The sequence below is a fragment of the Nesoenas mayeri genome (assembly GCF_963082525.1).
Source record: "Nesoenas mayeri genome assembly, chromosome: 20".
In the NCBI taxonomy this organism is placed as follows: Eukaryota; Metazoa; Chordata; class Aves; order Columbiformes; family Columbidae; genus Nesoenas; species Nesoenas mayeri.
Window position 1 is genome coordinate 3,948,657 of NC_137569.1, and position 19,249 is coordinate 3,967,905.

The following is a 19,249-nucleotide window of genomic DNA, read 5'->3' on the forward strand; positions in this document are numbered from 1 at the left end:
CCTTCTGCCTCTGCCTGCACTGGATCCTGCTCTCCCGAACCCAGCAGAGCAGGCAGATGTAGCCACCCACCTCTAGGAGGAAAACTGAGCTGCAGCCCCGGTGAAACATCAAGTTTATTTGACTAAAGTGACGCAAAAATTCTTAAAGAGCTCTTTGGCAGCAGATTATCTGGAAATCAGACCATGTGAGGGGATTGGGGTACAAAAACCTCGCCGAGGGGCTGAGTTCCCGAGACTCCCGAGTCAATGTGGGTGAAGGTTACTCGAGCTTGGATAACTCCAAGGAAAGCGCTTCCGACCCATCCGCTACACAGGTACTTCATAATTTTGGTTTTAATATGTTGCTATCTAAAGTATTTTATGGCATTTAGACTCCTAGAGGGCTGTTTTGGGAGCCGACCTGAAACTGGAGCTTCGTTAACTTCTACTTGTTGCCTCTTTCAGCTTGGCTTATAAAATCTGAAATACTAATGACAGTCTAAAACATGTATACTCCATTTTGTTTCATTTTAAAGTAACTTTTAAGGTCTTGGAGAAACATCTGGCAAATGTACATCTAAGAAAGCTTTGAGGGGAAAAATATATATAGATTTTTTGGTGAAAGTTTGCTTTGATTTCTCAGACTTTGGATGCTTGTTCTTGCTTTGTGGATGTTACATGCTCTGCGTCTTGTTCAGGCACTTGCCCAGCAATTATGAATGTTGGGAATCAAATACCTGTAGCAGAACATGTTATGACAATTGGAAATAAGAGTTTTGGCAGTTCACATAATTGCATTATGAATGTTCAGTTTATTTTAAAATTACAAAAAAACCCCCATTAAACTATAAGGTGAAATAAGCAGAATTTGAAGCAAGAAAAATCAATGCAAACTGTTATTTATTTTAAAAGGGTGAAGTAAGCTTTATTAACCATATGAAGTTCTATTTTAAAAGGTAAACTGTTCCAGCACAGTAAATTATCTGACTCAATGGGACAGTTTTATTGTAAGTAATAAATGTGAAGAGTATATATTTATAGTCAATCATGTTTACTGCTGAAACCAACTGGCTTGCTGGGCTGGTTTGCTAAGTAATATGGAAACGTAAATGAGGAATGCAATGTAACTGAACATATAAATAGTCATGGAAAACATGTTTTGATGTGTTAAGAAAGCCTGGGGGGAAAGGACCGTGCAGTTAATGGGTCTGGATTCTTGGAAACCTTGTAGAGTTTTAATGTGGGTTATTAGCTGTCAGGCATTTTCCCAGGGAAGGTCTCACACACTTGGGCTTCGTCTTCTGGTGCTTTGGATGAGTGAACCGAACACAATTTTCTTGGACAGTACTTTGTTAAGCTTGGCACAGAGCAAATTACTCTTGCGGGTCCGTTTTCTACTTGGACAGGGTGTGATGAGTTTCAAACACTTATATAAATTAAGAAAAACTGCCCCAAAACTAGAATTTAGTAAAACCCTTAAATTATTCCCACAGGTGGAAATGTGCAGTGTATTTAAGCTCTTTCCTGCTTTCCTCCATGGAAATATAAACCACCAAGTTTTCATTATGAGCAGTGTTAAGAGCCTAAGGAAATATTCATTGTATAGCCTGGTGTCCTTTCTCATTCTAATGTTTTACCTCTTTTCTAAAACTGTGTATTTGCAGCCCTGTTGATCTGGCAATCTGTATCTTATAGAATTTATACAGCCAATGAAGCCCTATGGGATATCCCTGTCTATGGGATAAGTGTTTCACCAAGAACTTACATAGAGCTTGGAGCCTGAATGAAGGGGCTGGAATTTGGAGGTAACCACTAAGTCTCCTTCAAAGAAACACCTTCAGGAAACAACAGGGACTTTCTTTACTGTCTTTAGATGAAAACATCACAAACATAAGTACATACATGTTGGCACATATGACTGGTGTTTGCAAACAGGTCTTCTGTGCCCATTAATTTGCCTGTGCAGAGAGATATTAATGAAAAGTGCTCTGTGTGGTCATATTCCTGTGTTATGACTCTTCCTCCAAGTTTATATATATAATTGGAGGAAGAATACAAAAGGAATATCATTCCCTTTGAGCTTATCTGTTTCCTTGCACTACATATGGACACTGTCGAGCCATACAGATGCATTTTCTCTCCGCTCTGTTCTTTAAGTGACTGACGTCCCTTTGGCAGCGTTCCCAATACGATACAGCATCTGTCTTCCCAACAAATCTTTAAAGGTAAAATCCCTCCTGCTGACTTGTTAATTTCAGACTGAAACATGGATGAGATTATGACATAAACCTCACAGTACAGGTTTACATCCCCCAGTACTATCACTTTTAGAAGCCCCATTCTCACACCTGACCTCTGTTTTCCTCGTCTGGGAACACAAGGGTTAACTGGGGAGAGCTCCCGACTTCTGCCCTTCTCCCTTGGGTAAGTCACCTTTTGTTCTCCCAGAAGGGTCATTGTCTCATTGGGGCTCCTTGTTGAGCACAGTTCTGCTCTGGTTTAGCAAAAATGTGAGCGAGCCCTGGAGACCTTCAAATATTCATACACAGGACCCGGTTTGCCGTCTATAGTGCACGTTTTCTTATAAACTACTTGCATATTACAGTGATGTGCAGAAGCACCCGATCCAGTTACATACCAAATCACTGGCACTGGGATCAGACCTGCTATGTGCAGAAATAATTCATTGTACCCACTAATTTCAGTGGGTTTTGACCACTCTTTATCCAAAGTCCATTTTGACTTTCTAAAACTAGGCTAGAGAAGCATAGCTGAAAACAAACCTTGAAAAAATCACTTTTCAGTTGTTGAGGGGTGGTCTAGAAATCCCCTTGTACCTGCTCTGCACCCAGTACCTCTGATCGGTGGTTGCCAGCAGCTCTACCAAAGCTGGGACGCTGTATCATCCTACTCTGTATTTACGAATATATCAGGTTTTGAAATCTGAAATACGATCTAGCTCGCCTAATGAAAACAAGCTAATAGAAAAGGATATTCTAGGTACTCATTTTTCAATGAAATCAGTGTACATGAACACATTCGAAAGCAAAAGGCATGATTTTTTTTGCATTATGAACTCTAAACGTGACTCATCTATGACAAACAGCAGGTAAAATTAATCATAACCTAATGCAATCTAGTTTCAAGATCTAACTGGTAGAAATTCTTATCTCCTAACAGCTCCCCGCAGTATGGGAGCATCTGAACTGCCCTGTAATAATTTTGATTAAAGGTTTGCCTGTGCAAAAGATCAGAGGAGAAATATTAAGCCTCTTCACTCTTTCGTGCTACAAATGCAGAACAACAGGCCCTCGCTATAGCACGCAAGGGTGTGGAATAAACTTCACAAGGTTCTCTGTCATCCAGGTCATGTATCGCCCCTCCTGCCCAAAGACAGACTGGGGCTGTGTGAGGAGACAGGGCTGAAGATCAGAAGTGTTTACTGCTGTATTTATCAGAGTCCAGTACCTGGAAACACGCAGGTACTTGGCTGTTGCAGGGTCACGGTTGGTGCTGTGGCTCAGAGGTGACAACAGTGCCTACAGATAAAGAGCACAGCCTTTTCCTGGGTGAGATACATGATTTCTATCTTGTCATAGAAACTTCTTTATTTTCTAGATAAAAGTAATTTCCTTGGACTCTTTCCACGTACATACAACTGCCTGTGTGAACCGCGCCTTTATTGCAAGGTGTAATATGCTGTCAGGCTGCTGCATGATTTTAACAACCTTAAATGCTTTGTGATAAAAGTGAGATTTAGGTCAAGTTAACAGAAATCATGTTAACGTTTGGTTCTGTTTGCCAGCAGCGTGGGCTGGCGCTTTGTGTTAGAGTTCAAAGTGCTTTGTCTTTGCAAGTGCTGGCGTGTAACCGGGGAGCACCGGGAGCCACAGGAATGCAGCTGTGACCAGCGGCGGCGACTCCAGCAAGCACCGCTTTGTAAAACTAAGTAGTATGAAGGGAAATATATGCAAATATACACGTTTTGCAACGGTGCGAGTTAAAATGTATTTGATTTGGAGACAAGGAATGACTTCTGCAGTCATGCAGTGACACTGGACAAGTCTTGTGCTGAGGAATTCGGGAAGTCAGCGCTGCCTCCCCTCAAAATATCCTCCTGGTCACTTAAAGCATTAAGATGTGTCTCCCTTGAAGTATCTATTTGCTGCGCCTCAGCTTGTTTTAATCTCCTAGATAAAAGTCAATTTTGTCCTTTAAAAGAATATAGAGAACAGGAGTATAATTTTTACAGAGCTGGAAAGATTTAGTTGACCGCGCGGCAGAGCACTGAAGGAAAGGGATTCCCACAGTGCCACGAGAGCTCACTCTGTGCCTCAAGAAATAACCAGAGTGGTGATCCGTGATGGGTTAGAAGGAACTGGACCCAGGACAGCGATGGTCCTTGAGGACTGATAAACAGATACAGAGGAGTCAGTTTTGTGCATCAAGGGACATGGCCCCTCAGTTCCAGCAGGACAGGGAACTGCTGGAGAGAGTCCAGCGCAGGGCAACAAAGATGCTGAAGGGAGTGGAGCATCTCCCGTGTGAGGAAAGGCTGAGGGAGCTGGGGCTCTGGAGCTGGACAAGAGGACACTGAGGGGTGACCTCATTCATGTCTACAGATATCTAAAGGGTGAGTGTCAGGAGGATGGAGCCAGGCTCTTCTGGTGACAACCAGTGATAGGACAAGGGGTAATGGGTTCAAACTGCAACACAAGAGGTTCCACTTAAATTTGAGAAGAAACTTCTTCCCAGTGAGGGTGTCAGAGCCTGGCCCAGGCTGCCCAGGGGGTTGTGGAGTCTCCTTCTCTGCAGACATTCCAACCCACCTGGACACCTTCCTGTGTAACCTCATCTGGGTGTTCCTGCTCCATGGGGGGATTGCACTGGATGAGCTTTCCAGGTCCCTTCCAGCCCCTGACATTCTGTGATTCTGTGACACTTACATCTCCAGTGCTGGTTCAAGTTTAGCTCTGTGTGAGAGTAACAAAAACTATAATTAAATTAATATTTGGGTTACCTGAACTGCTTTGGTGACTTCAGCCAAGCTCATAGAAGCACATCTTGAATTATCCGTCCTGGTGTTTTCAACAGAGCAGGGAACGGTTGTGGAGGACACGCTGGTTGTTACCGGGTGTTCTCCAGAGCACAGCCCAGGGTCACGCAACAGCACCGAACCTTCCGTGCTCCCGGGCAGCACAATGGGGATGGAAAGCGTCCTCAGTCGTCTCTGCTCAGAGCTACCGGAGAGGGAAAACGGGCAGACGCGTAGGGCCTCTCGATGGAGCAAAGTCACATCTACAGATCAAAATGACACGACGGCGCTGATTTTATTTTTTCTTCTGTAGCTAATTACGTTGGTGATAAGAAGCCAATGTGTAATTATATAGGAGCAAACATTGCAACAGCTCAGATTGAAAATAGGTAATAAACTGCCATTTCTTACATAATTCACTACCATCATGTAACAACTGAGAGATGAGTGCAGAGAGGTGAAGTGGAGGCTGATGTGGGCAAAATCCTTCACTAATAGCCTAATTTTTCCCCTGGAAATCTTATTTCTCAACCCCATGAGCTCTAGTTCTGCAGCTGCTTGTGGTGTTTACAATTACTTCAGGTAGTTTTCTTTTCTTGAATTGTAACGAGGGGAGAAAAAGTACATTCTGCCAGATTTTTACAGCGTGATAAAATCCTCTGATCCTGTAACTGTTCTGGTTTCCTGTGCCAACTGTGTCGCTGGGAACACCACGGCGTAGCTGTAGAGTCTGGCACTGGAGACTTCCCAGGGTAGCTGTCGAGCTGTAGTTCTCTTTCAGAAAGGAACAGTTTGAATTCCCGTTGAAGCCCCTGAAAGCTCACGTCATTTTGCATATTTGATGCTCAAAATAACGAAAATTCTACCAAAAAAATATCTCAAATGATGCAATGTTTCTTTCCTCTGGTCTGCAGAAGACCAGGAGCAGCTTAGATCAGGATAGGACAACTATGTTGATTGTCGCAGCTCCAGGAAATCAACAGTATATTCAATGACCTCTGTAAAGAAAGTGCCAAGAAGAATCAATGTGCAGAAATAAAGTGTTTTAGAAATACAATAAGAGTTTAAGTCTCAGGTATGGAAAATCCAGTCTCAAGAGATAATGTAGTTAAGTCAACATACTTTCTGTTTTCCTATTTATGAGTGAGAGGTGTAAAGTCCAGGAGGAGTCAGGTTACTTTTCCATATTCCTACCGTGTATTAACATGCTCTATACAAGGCGGTGGCCTCTCCTGGGATTTTCACGTTGCCAGACTGTTTTCATCTACATACACTCTTTTGGGACATTTGGAAGGTTTTGGACTCCAAAGACACTCAGTTTTCACAGCCTTGCAGGTAAAGCAAACTCCTGTTCTTTGCCGTAGTATTTTCCTCTTTGAAGATGTTTTGGTCTTTGTGGATGATTAACTAATGGTAGCAAAGTACTGTTCTTGTAAGAATTCATTATTAATGAGGCAATTCCTGATATATGGTGAAAATAACATTATCTGGGTAACAACAGAAAAACTAGAGGTTTCTGAAAGTTATAAACACCTTGAAGTGATGTTTATCTCCAGAACATCCTCCTGTTGGCTCTGCAGCTCAATAACTTTCCTTCTCCTCCTGTGCGCACTGAGAAATGTTTCGGAAGAGATTTAACAGTGTTTGCACAAGGCTGAAAGCTGGGAAAAACTCGAGTTTTAATAGCTCTGGCAATGAGCAAATTCTAGTAATGAGCAAATAATATCCCCTCTCTGCTTTAGTTTTTTTTCCAACAGCTAAAAGTGAAATAATCCTGCTAGGATGTGACAATGATATTTACTGTGGTAAAACGCTTTGGGAATAAAAAATCCAATGTAATTATAATAATTTAATCTGCGGTGGCATCTTGTATATTGTGTAACATTTTGCTAGGTATAAAGCAAGGTTACTAACCCTGGGGAATTTACAGCACAGAGGATCAGCTCCTATTACAGGGTTTTGTTGAGTAAGGGCATTTCCATTGCCTGAACAAACGAGCAGAAAACAAAATACGACCTACGGAATCACCATTATTTTCCTTTTCTTTTTGTCCTGAAGGAAAAAGTCATCACTTTATACTCTTTTTTCTTTTCTTCCCAGTTCTGAGTGGTTTATTTCCCCTGGATTACTCTTGTAGCCCTTAGGAAGGGACTCTCCCAGTGCCTGTTTGTTTGCTGGCACTGGACAGCAGCACCCGCTGCTATTCCTGAATCATTAGTGTTGAGCCTCGAGAGTTAATTGATGCAAAACCACTGAGATTTAAATACTTTTCTAAGCTTTTGTTTAAGCCTTCTAGGTCTGCTGCTAAACACAGCAGACACCGCGGGATTTCTGATAATGAAATGTAACTTGCAGATCAATTGCTACCTCGTATTTGTTTAATTAATTATTTTCCCTTCATACTGGGCGAATGTAGATATCGCGAGTAGAAGTCACAGGATGAACTTATGAAAATGAAAATAGAAGTCACGCTAAACTCCACCCTTATTTTTACAAACTGGGAGTTCCACGACCTCCCTGGGTGTGAAACTAGTGTCCAAAGGAGAGCGAATTACCAGAACAGAGCGGCACCGTGACCGCCCCGAGTTGTCCAACAGTGCACAAAGTTCAGTGAACATGCCCAAGTGGTTCTAAGGCAGGTACACAGCCTCTTGATGTAGAAGAGGCCGACTGCTTCCTTCCCTTCTCCATACAATACCCTGAATGGATTACCTGCTGAATGACTCACATTGCATTGTTATGATGGTTAATTACTTCCAAAAGCATTTTGATCGCAGAATCAGTCAGTTGTGACTTGAAAGTTACCATCAGTAAGCCCTGTAATGGATTCTTAACTATTTTTCATTCCTTAGATGGTGTTTGTGTCTTCAGTCTGATGGATTTAAATATGGAAGAGGAATTCTAAAAGTGCTGGGAATAAAAGTGTGGGAAGACAAGCCAGAAGGGGACCCTGTGCTGCTGTCTGTCTGCAAGTGATCAGAACAAATCTCTGAAAAAAGATGGAAAAAAAGGCAACAAGCAATGAGACCGAGCCGCTAACTTCCAAGAAAGACGTCTCAGACTGTAACGAAGGAGAAGATTGTAAAGAAAACGGACTTCTGGTCAGGAACCCTAAATCTGCCCTACGGCTGGTGGAGGATGGCAATAAAGTCCATCCCAGCCAGGGAGATAAAGGGGAGGCAGCTCAGATCTCCAATGGTTATTCGGGGGTTCAGAACCCCGTTCCCTGCAATGGGATGGGGGAGGTGGAAGGTGCCCAGTGCACGGCCCCGGCGGCCACCACCACCTCCAGCTCCACCGCCTGCGGGGCGGAGGGGCAGCAGCAGCTCATGGAGCTGGAAGACAGGGAGACCTGGAGTAAAAAAATAGACTTTCTGCTCTCCGTCATCGGATACGCGGTGGATCTGGGGAACGTGTGGAGGTTTCCTTATATCTGCTACCAAAACGGAGGAGGTCAGTGACTAGTTCTGTATTCAGCTCCTTATTGCTGAACCTCCTTGCTTACAGGTTGATGAGTTTAGGGGCTTATTTTAATTTCATGTCTAACAAATGACAAAGCAGAAATTACTTTGCAAGCAGACTGTCCCAAGGAGTATTTAAAACCCTGCCGAAAGCAACACATCAAAAAGCTCATTAACACTAGGTCTGCTACTCACTGACATTTCAGCCAACATATACATCTGATCAAGGAGATCTTGGAAATTATGGATGTAACCAATGCATTTTACTGAATTAATTCATTATCTGTAGCCCACCTCACAATTGTACCCATTGGAGGCATTACAGCCTTAGAGAATCCTACATATCCCTGTTACACAAATGGAGAATTCTGGCCTGAGTGTTGCTTATTATTCACACTGCTGAGTAGTTACTCTTAGGAGAAAGCCCATGGTAATTCAGTGTGGCACACTGGTTAGAGGGGGATGCACATTTTCCTCATGGGATAAAGGGAACCGTTATTTGTGGAGTGTTGGTACTGTTGGAAGAGAAGTCCTATGAGGAGTTATAATTGTCTGCTTGCTTTCTTGCAGGAGCGTTCCTTATTCCGTACGCAATCATGGCCATCTTTGGAGGGATTCCTCTCTTCTATATGGAACTAGCGCTAGGACAGTACCACAGGAATGGGTGTATTTCAATCTGGAGGAAAATATGTCCTATATTCAAAGGTAAAGAAAGGAAGTGGAAAATTACTAGGAACTTTCTGAATAACTGGAAGGTTTTCCTATAATGGTGACATTTCTCAAACAAAAATCCGAAAAGTTCATAGAACAAAGCAAGTCTTGTTCTATACAAGATTTTGGCTTTACAAAGAAAGCTTTCATAGAACTTTACGTTCATCTGCAGAGGCGTGTGTGTACTCTCATGAACACATACGATGTGCAGCTCTCAGATTGATGAGGCAGAGGCCTGTCCTCTTGCCCTGACCCAAGCCTGAGAATACCAAAAAAATAAACAAAAAAATGTAATTAATTAAGTTAATCCAATGCAAAATTCAAACCAGAATTAAAACAAGAATAAATATCTAGTATTTCTATTGCAAAGATAGTAATAGGAATTATTCCCCATCTTCAGCCTCATCTGTCCAGACTCTTTCAGAGGAGGACATGTTCTATATGCTCGTCCACTCTTGCTCCCCCTGTTATAGCTCTGCTCTTGTCTTTTTATTTACTGAGTACAAGATGCCTACTTCTAAATTCCAGGAAGTATATAAGTGTGTATATATATATATATATAAAAACCCTATATAAGCACATTGTGTCTTGATTAAGGATGCTTTTTTGGAACTGGAGCCCGAGGGTTTCCAAAGCCACAAGAAATTCCATTGTTGTAAACACTTGAGAGGGTACGTGTACCTCCTGTAGAGCTGCCTTAGTTACTAATTGCAGTTGATGTGATAACCAATTCCTTCCTTTTTTTTTTTTGGCCTAAAACTTACACCCACTTCACATAATTATTTCCTGCCTTACTAGGAATTGGCTTTGCCATCTGTATAGTAGATCTTTACGTAGCCTCCTACTACAACACCATTATGGCTTGGGCCTTTTACTACCTCATATCGTCCTTCACGGCGGAGCTGCCATGGACAACCTGCACAAACGCTTGGAACACAGGCAACTGCACCAACTACTTCAGCAAGGACAACGTCAGCTGGTCCCTGCACTCCATCTCTCCCGCTGAAGAATTTTATACGTAAGTGCATGTAAGTGAGGACAGGAATATCAGAGAGAATGGTGGAACACGTAGCGAGCTCTTCTTTGGAGGGGGAGCAGGGCTCTTTATTCATCATACCCTTTTCTGAAGCGTTCAAATATCTAAATGCTTGTAGGCATATGTGAGCTTAGGGTGTATGGGTGGGTGCTCTGAATTTTAGATCAGAGGTTCCTAACCGGCTCTCATCACTTACCATTGATCATCACGAGTGTATCAATACCAAGCTTTTAATTAAAAACTAAATCCAAAATAACATGACTCTGAAGGCTACCTATCACAGACTCAGGACTACCTCTAGTGCTCAGACTGCACTATGGGACTGTTCAAAGTATATTTAACAGAAGTATTTATTAAAAAAAAAATCTATACTGTGTTTTTCTTTCCTCTTTCAGCCGCCAAGTTCTACAGGTGCACAGGTCCAATGGGCTGGATGACCTGGGGGGCATTAGCTGGCAACTGACCCTCTGTTTATTGTTAATCTTCACCATTGTATACTTCAGCATCTGGAAAGGGGTCAAAACATCTGGCAAGGTGAATGCAATAGCAAGACAAACCCACTTGGTACTGCATAGTCTAGCAGCGGTTCTAAAGGAGCCAATTAACTTGACACAGAATTATCTCAGGTTGTTCTCATGATGGGGATTCTAGGCTCATGTATTTGGGAAGGCCGTAGAGTGACCGCTACTCTTATCTGAGTAATATATAACAATAGTAAGTTAATGGCACTGTTCTCTGGGCAAGAACCCTGCCGAAAGCAAGCATGGGATTAGATGTACAAAGTGACTGTTGACAGACCTTCTGAGAAGTTCACATGAAGATGTTATAAATGCTAAGAGTTACAATAAGCTGTTAGATTTCTACTCACGGCAAACGCTGTGTTCCTGTTCCCCCGGCAGGTGGTGTGGGTGACTGCCACGTTCCCGTACATCATCCTCTTCATCCTGCTTGTGAGAGGAGCAACTTTGCCCGGGGCTTGGAGAGGTGTCCTCTACTACCTGAAACCCGACTGGCAGAAGCTCCTGGCCACGGAGGTAAAAAACGTTATCAAAGGGTAGAGATTTGCTTTTAGCCAGCCAGCATGTACATACTTCAATGTCTATTCTCAGCATAGGGTGTGATTAAACAGATGTCTTAGCATGGACTTACAAGCCTGACTTCATATTTTTGTTCAAACGGTTGTGCTATTCTTTCCGTAATTATAAAATTTTTTTGAAGAAGATTGAAGTCCGTCAGTTTGTCTTGAACTAACAGTAGGGTTTCCATACAGCAGTTGAATAGAATTAGTGATATGATTAGAAAGAGAATGAGTGATCGAACAGTTTTTTTTGCCAGGAAAATGGTGAACTGCCTGACACTGAGTGAGAAGCTACAATTGCTGATGCACTGCTCCAAAATCCCTTATTATGGCAGTCATACTGAACAAACTAAACTTACTAAGAACTAACAGCTGGTTTAGCTGTATTTTTTTGGCTGTGAGGGGATCATTACACACCTGGGCAGACTTTTCCACAGCCCAACGCTGTCCACAGTTGCCCGTATTTAAATAGCACGGGTTATTAGAGTTGAAATGTCAGATCTCCATCCTGTGACGATCTTGGGCAGCTCTGCAGCCACCAACTGAAACGTGACTCAGTGATGCCTGCAAGTGCATGTGGAGAAGAAATAAATCAGTTAGGCCTGCATACGCTACCAAGACTGGAAAAGAAAGGAGGAATGAGGACAAGACTGAGCTAACCAACAACCCCGGGCACTCCAGTATGTATACAGCTTCGAACTCTGGATGACAAGTCGTCCATCGGGCTCAAGGCTGCGCTTATTACGCTGCCCGTGAAAGTGTCTGGTGAGGAGAGTGATGGAAAAACCCCAAAGCAATAAATACTACAAATACAAAGATTAAAAATTCTAATGTTTGCAAGTCTGCTGCTGCCCGGCTGATACGGAGAGTTTTGAATAAAGAGGAAATGAAAAGACACCAGTCTCTGATAAAATAGCATCTCCAATAAGAGGCCACATCTTCTGAAAAAGCAATAAAGGGCACTGATATTGTATTGGATGGATCTGAAGTGAGGACAGGAGATTGCAATCTGCATGCTGGACGGTGACAGAGCTGTGTCTGTGGTTGATACGGGATGGCCTCGCATGATGGAAGAGAATATTAGAAACAAGCTGTAATGAACTCCATGTTTCAATCAAAAGAGGATAAATGAATGAAGACTTCCACCTTCAGATATTGTACTTTACGAACACTGCTCGTGCAGGCTGTGGCCACTTTTTGAGTACAACAGGCTTTTCATAACAGGATCGTCACACTTGGATCTGTCATGGCTACAACGAAGCTGGATTGAGGCCAAAGAGGAGAACTGCATCCACACTGTCATGTATTTCCATTAAATCCAGGAAAGATCTGGGCAGCGATCATCCGCTATTTAGCCTGGAGGGCACAGAGCCAAACACAGGACTACTCCACAGCACACACGGTTGGGAGGAATTTGGGCCAAGCCCACTGCAAAATCATGGATGGAATGTTCTCTATACATTGCAAAACTTGTGTTAAACTGATTACAAGTGAATCACTATGAATTAATCAAAGGTGCTGTCAGAAATGAAACCGCAAGTACTTAGAACAGTGTGAAGAGATACAATAAGCACAGCATAGGCACTAGAATTACAGTGGAGTTTTACAACTCTGACATATCTACAGTAAACAGTCACATTTCAACAAAAAATGTTTGTTAGACCAGGACCAGGATATAGGCAGACTAGTAAAACATGGTTTTGTAGGCCTAAGTGATATTCTGAATATGCCAAACTCATCTGATCTGTTTCGTGTCATTTTATTCTTGATCTCCAATATTTTCCAGGTTTGGGTGGATGCAGCAGCTCAGATTTTTTTCTCCCTTGGTCCAGGTTTTGGGGTCCTGTTGGCTTATGCCAGCTACAACAAATTCCATAACAACTGCTACCAGTGAGTTCTTCCTTATTATATAAGTAAACTTGAGTTTAAAAAAATGTAACTGTGGGTATTTAGGAAAAAGAGACATCATAGTACTGTTGAAGGGCACTGAATTATCAGACCTGTGTGCATACAAATCAGACAGAAGCGTAACAGAAAAAAGTCCTTATTGAAAGAACCTGCAATCTATAACATTTATTCTCTCTTGTGCCTATTCTAGTTTATTTCAAATCTGCTGCTTGTTCTTTTCATTATATTCCCCTAGTTTTTGTAGGGATGTCTCCAGATCAATAACTCACTCCATCTGGTAGTAAATGACCCTTTCCAGCAGATGCCAAAGCCCTGATATGAGTTAGGTCTTGTGTTGCAGAGATGCTCTGGTTACCAGCACCGTGAACAGTATGACCAGTTTTGTGTCCGGGTTTGTCATTTTCACTGTGCTGGGATACATGGCTGAGATGAGGAATGAAGATGTTTCGGAGGTCGCCAAAGATACCGGTAGGCCAACTTTTTGTGCACACCTCTCACATGCCTTCTAAAATAGAATATATCTGTATATTATCTCCTGGATTGAGAGCAGCCCAACTTATGCAAAATATTTAGTATGTAATTCAGGGCACTGTTATAAATATATGGTACAGCTAAAAAAATTATTCCAGAAATAGAAGTCATATTGCATGCAGCTTCATGGGCATGGGGGTAACTGCTCACTGCAAAACAGCCTGGGGGAGACCTTTCCCCCTCAAAGGCAACATGGAGCAGTGAAACAGCCTGTCTGCACTAAGTTACCTCTAATTCTCTGTTCTACTACCAGGACCCAGCCTTCTCTTCATCACGTACGCCGAGGCCATTGCAAACATGCCCGCTTCCACCTTCTTCGCCATCATCTTCTTCCTGATGCTGCTCACGCTGGGATTAGACAGCACAGTGAGTAGATGGTTGGCGAGACAGCGGCCCCCGCGGGTATTTAGTGTAGGGACTTACCCCTGCAAACACCAGAAGAAACAATCACAAATATTGCACCATCACAAAAGGGTTCAGAGCATGATTGATGTCTCCATGTGCCTTCTGTAAGACAGCAACTAGGACTCAATTTTGACCTAAAATGAAGTGATTTTTCAGTGTCGTATTGTGACAATTCGTAACAGACCTGGAAACACAACCAAAGCACTTGATTCATAAACACCTGATGGAACGCAGCCTTCCAGGCTCCTTCTCTCTTGTACTTGTAAATTTACAAATCAATTATTAAATTCTGGGGTTTTTTCACTCTAATTGGGTTTGAAAGGTGGGAACTGGAGGTGGTTCTCAACAGCACTGCAGAAAGGAGATGTTCTAAAAAACTTGCCGTGTGGCCCTGTTTTTAGACTGAGAATCAGCTCCTTCCAGCTGATTTCATGGTCTTGGTCCTGCTGAGCCCCCTACCACTATTACTTGCAATACAGAACTACTACTTGTAGCACAGAACTTCCTCTGGCTCACAGGTGCTTCCCACAGACACATGAAGACTAAATCCCCACCTCAAAAGGTTTAAAAGTTCCAAAGACTGTCTAAGCAATGGCCACACTAAGTCTACAGGCAGAATAAAGCACCAGTGTTCAAAGCTTTAAAGCTCCTTTAAGAACTCAAACACACTTTAAAGCGGGTAAAACTGGCCTCGATTTTTCTAGTCACTTGTCCGTGTTTTTCAGTTTGCAGGACTGGAGGGAGTGATCACCGGAGTGCTGGATGAATTCCCACATGTCTGGAGCAAGCGCAGGGAATTGTTTGTTCTTATTCTGATCATCATTTGCTTTTTGGGGTCATTAGCCACCCTGACATTTGTAAGTATTTCACCCATTCCTCAGCTTTCCTTACTGGCAGTTTCCTGCAAATGACACCTTGGAGAGGGCAGTATTGTTTTTAAGAGAGTTTCAAGAACTCAGATTACATTTCCAGCCTATTTTCTTTATGCATGAGAAATCTATATTTGGAATATGAATGTGAACAGCAGCTCTCACTAAGAAATGTGTTGCAAAATGATCCTATTGCAATCCAGCAAAACTCTAATGTGCTGCACATCATAAACGCTGCAGCCCTTGCTCCAACTGCTGAATCAGCAAGTGACCTTCCACACTTTGTCCATGGTTTACTTGTTCTCAGATGCTCTATGTTTAAAAATAATGTGAATTGTCATTTTAACTTTCCCAACGTTTGAAACATATTTTGAATTTTAAAAAATATATCTAAAAAATTAACTCCTAGAAAATGCTGTAATTGTTGCTGTTCTCTAACAATCTCTAGCAATGAATTTCCTGGATTTTCCTTATCAAATCAGGCCAGAAATAATGATCAGTCACACCACATAGTCCCTGTGGGGCTTGTGGGATTTTGTTTTCACAAGCAACAACATTTTGAATAATGAGTGTAATGATCATAAGGGACAAGGAAAAAATACTTCGCTTTCCTGTCACATTTCACTCCACTTGCTCTTTTATGCGCAACTTCCTTCTCACTTCAAGCGTTTGCTGTAAAAGATTTAGTTATTTTCCAAGACGCAGAGTTCTCCTCCTTCATGATTCTAGATCCCAAATGGGAAGAAAGCAAAGAAACACCTTATTTATTTCCCGTTCAGTAACTATGACTCACGTTGGAGAAAGAAGATGCCACCACAGACGGGATGCAAAGAGCCACCCCATCAACCCCCACCAGATCTCACTGGTTCATTGAAATCCAGCTGGAGCTGCCAGCAGATTCACTTGTAGCTTTTCTGCAGGGCAGCCCCGCTGGTGTAAGATGCTCAGAGGGAGGGAGCAGACCTGCAGCTCAAGGGTTTCACTGGCAGCAACAGCCACAAAGCGACAGAACCAACCGAGCTGCCCATCTGTGAATGCTCAGATGAAGGCAAAAATAAACAACAGCGTTACAGGATTTCCGTCACTGGATCTTCGGTTCACTGATAACATGATCTCCTTTCCAGGGAGGCGCGTTTGTGGTGAAACTGTTTGAAGAATACGCCACTGGTCCGGCTGTGCTAACCGTGGTGTTCCTGGAAGCAGTGGCTGTGTCCTGGTTCTACGGTACGTCCACTGTCACGCTGACAAACATGAACCAAAATCCCTGAGCGTCTGCAGCGTAGCGTGTCCGCTGTTCCTGCAGACACCACCACTGATGTCTCCAGAAAAAGCTTACAAAACCTTTCAATTAACTCACCAATGACCACATTTGTGATAACTACTATTATTTTTTCCCTGATAGGAGTATAGTGACATCTAAAAGTAACCAGAGCTATGATTCCAAATAATTAAGGATTGAATATAATTAAGAATTATAGGAACAAAAGAGTCTATCACGCTGAATTCTGAATGTATTTGCTGTGCATGCGAGACGCTGTGTGTCTGCTTATGAAAACCTTGTACCTGCGGTCACCCCTCTCGTCCCGCTTGGCTCCACAGGCATCACCCAGTTCTGCAGCGACGTGAAGGAGATGCTGGGCTTCACCCCCGGCTGGTACTGGCGGGTTTGCTGGGTAGCGATTAGTCCCATCTTCCTTCTGGTGAGTTTGCTTTATGGCTTTTTCTTTCCGGCACAAGAAAATGATAATTGGATAATGGTAATCCTTAAGAATACTAAAAGCTCAAGTGCAGAATTGGGTTCTGAATGACTCCCCTCCTTCCCTCTGCTGAACAAAGTGGCTTCGTTTTGTTGCTTTATATTTACCTTAGCAAAATGAAGCTACAAAAGATGACGATGGAACATACTGTCTGGGGAGGAACACCAAGAGAATTAAATATACCCTCTCAGCAACTGCTGACTGACAACTTCAGAATATTTCACTTAGAATTTACAGCAGTTAATGGCAACCTTTATAAATCTATAATTCAGAATTGGAAACACAGGAATACAGCTCTGGTGACGTGGTTGCTAGGCAGAGCTATTTGTATTTTCTGTGGAAACTAAACTAAGGAAAGCCCAGAGGCCGTATGTTATTTCTGTATGGAATTTTGCTAGTAAATTTTGTAATCCATACTAATGCCATTTAGGATTTTTTCAGTGTCGACATATGTTTAATCCCTCTTAAGTCCTACTCATTTTTTTAGTTCAATGCTACGCTGGGACACAGAGTTCCCCCAAATACATTTTCGCCATCAAAATCCACGTATTCATACTTTCCTCTTTCTTTCTCAGTTTGTCACCTGCAGCTTTCTGTCCAACCCTCCTGAGCTGCGGCTGTTTGATTACGATTATCCCTACTGGACCACAGTAGTGGGTTATTGCATAGGAACCTCTTCCGTCATCTGTATTCCCATCTACATGGTGTACCGGCTGCTCAGCACTCCAGGAACACTGAAGGAGGTATCCACGATGCTCTGGGGCTTTTCTTTGACTATTAGGAAAGAAGCAATTCCTATAAATATTTAATATATATATTTCTAGGGTCTGATGACCTGGGATTTGAGGATTATTGCTGTTTCCTTCCTAGACAGCTAATTGCCTTCTGCCCATTCGGAGGCATTCACAGATCTCCCCATGTCTTACTGAGACCACTGACAAATTAATATAAAATATTAAAACAAGTAACTTTTTGGAGCTCTGGTGAACTGGAGGCTTTTCCTAGAAATCACACAATGCACAGTATCATACGAATGGGGCAGTGAAAGATTGGTTCCCTTGGGTATAACGTAGGAACCAGCTTCTTTTTCTCCCTCACGCTCAGTTAAGATTTCTCTGCCATAAATCTGTGGTAACCTGTGATGATATTTTTGGGATTTCAAGTAAATACCAATTTAGAAAGATATCGGTTGGTTCAGGGTATCCAAGTAAGCTGTAAAGTCCTAAAGCATTAGTACGACACCTGTCCAACTTTGACTCAAATGATACATTAGAAATAATTATAAAAATAATGCTGCACACTTCTATAGCACTTTACATCTTCACAGTGCTAACAGAAGCCTGAAATATCCTTGTGTCATAGCTCAAGAGGCGTAACTCAAACTAAAGTAATATTAAAAAAAATATCTTTCCAATTGTCTGACATATTATGTATTGTCTCTAAGATGAACTGATTTCTAATACTGATTTGTTTCCAACAGCGTATTCTGAAAAGCATTAGTCCAGAAACACCTACAGAAATTCCTTTTGGAGACATCCGCATGGATGTGGTGTAAGCTCACCTGTTTGCTGGGGGGAGAGCGGGGAGCACAAAATGTCACTTTCCCGGTACTCTCCTCCCTAAAGAATCACATTCCCAGCTGAGACGACAAGTAGAGGAGGTTTTCGCGGAGGCTGCGGCACTGACCACAGGCGTTTGGAGACGTGGTGCCTCCAGTACGCTTATCCAAGCAATCCAATGAGATCTACTGTGCGCTTCTCACCAGACTGAACTGAGAACTCATCCATTCTGGACTCCCGAGGATGTCTGTATCCATGAGAGCACCACTGCTCCACGCGGGGAAACTGGGGCTGTTGGAAGGCTGCACGGATGCGTAAGCTGCTCCAGGATGAGTACGGGCAGGATTAGGTGTAGGCTCCCCGGGCTGTGGCAGTGCTCCCGTAGCCGCCTCCGTGTGATTGTTCATGCCGGGCAATGTCGTATTCGCTTCTAAGGTTCTAATTGCTTAAACTACTTTGAAAAATACAATGATATTCCTGATAGCCATTCAAGTAACACAGGGGTTTATAAGCTAGGAAAAAAATAGTAAATTCTTCAATCCCCAGGTTTGTAGTGGAGCAGAGGAAGAGGAAACACTCCTGAGCAGTGCGATATACAGCTCTGCGTACATTAGCACGCACACATGGTAGCATTATCCTCCTTTTCATTTCCCGCGTTTTGTATATGGTAAGTTTCTATTAATTGTTTTTTGCTAGACAGTCACAAAATTGTCATCCTGACAGACCTACATTTACACCCAAAAAACCTACAGACCAACAATTTTTTTTTTTGAGTTCTGACGCCAAAAAGAGGAATCCTGAAGATCTGCTTCTCTGCTTTGCTTCGTTTTGCTTTTTTGTTCGTTGGTTTGGTTGGTTTTTATTTAATTTCACACCTAACATTTGCTGGAGCCTGCAAGTCTTTCTGTTCTTTCCTCGTA

General features: G+C 42.6%; 1 protein-coding gene across 1 annotated transcript; it reads left to right on the top strand.

Annotated features, from left to right (window-relative positions):
• Positions 1 to 250: 250 nt before the first annotated feature.
• SLC6A4 (solute carrier family 6 member 4) lies at positions 251 to 18,325 on the top strand (the record flags this gene model as incomplete). Its single annotated transcript, XM_080357087.1, has 14 exons — positions 251 to 314; positions 7,867 to 8,467; positions 9,046 to 9,180; positions 9,985 to 10,204; positions 10,618 to 10,756; positions 11,122 to 11,256; positions 13,087 to 13,190; positions 13,549 to 13,676; positions 13,993 to 14,105; positions 14,870 to 15,001; positions 16,138 to 16,237; positions 16,613 to 16,713; positions 17,346 to 17,513; positions 18,251 to 18,325. The coding sequence occupies exons 2-14, from the start codon at positions 8,014 to 8,016 to the stop codon at positions 18,323 to 18,325; spliced, it is 2,004 nt and encodes a 667-aa protein (XP_080213213.1). The 5' UTR covers positions 251 to 314; positions 7,867 to 8,013.
• Positions 18,326 to 19,249: the final 924 nt, after the last annotated feature.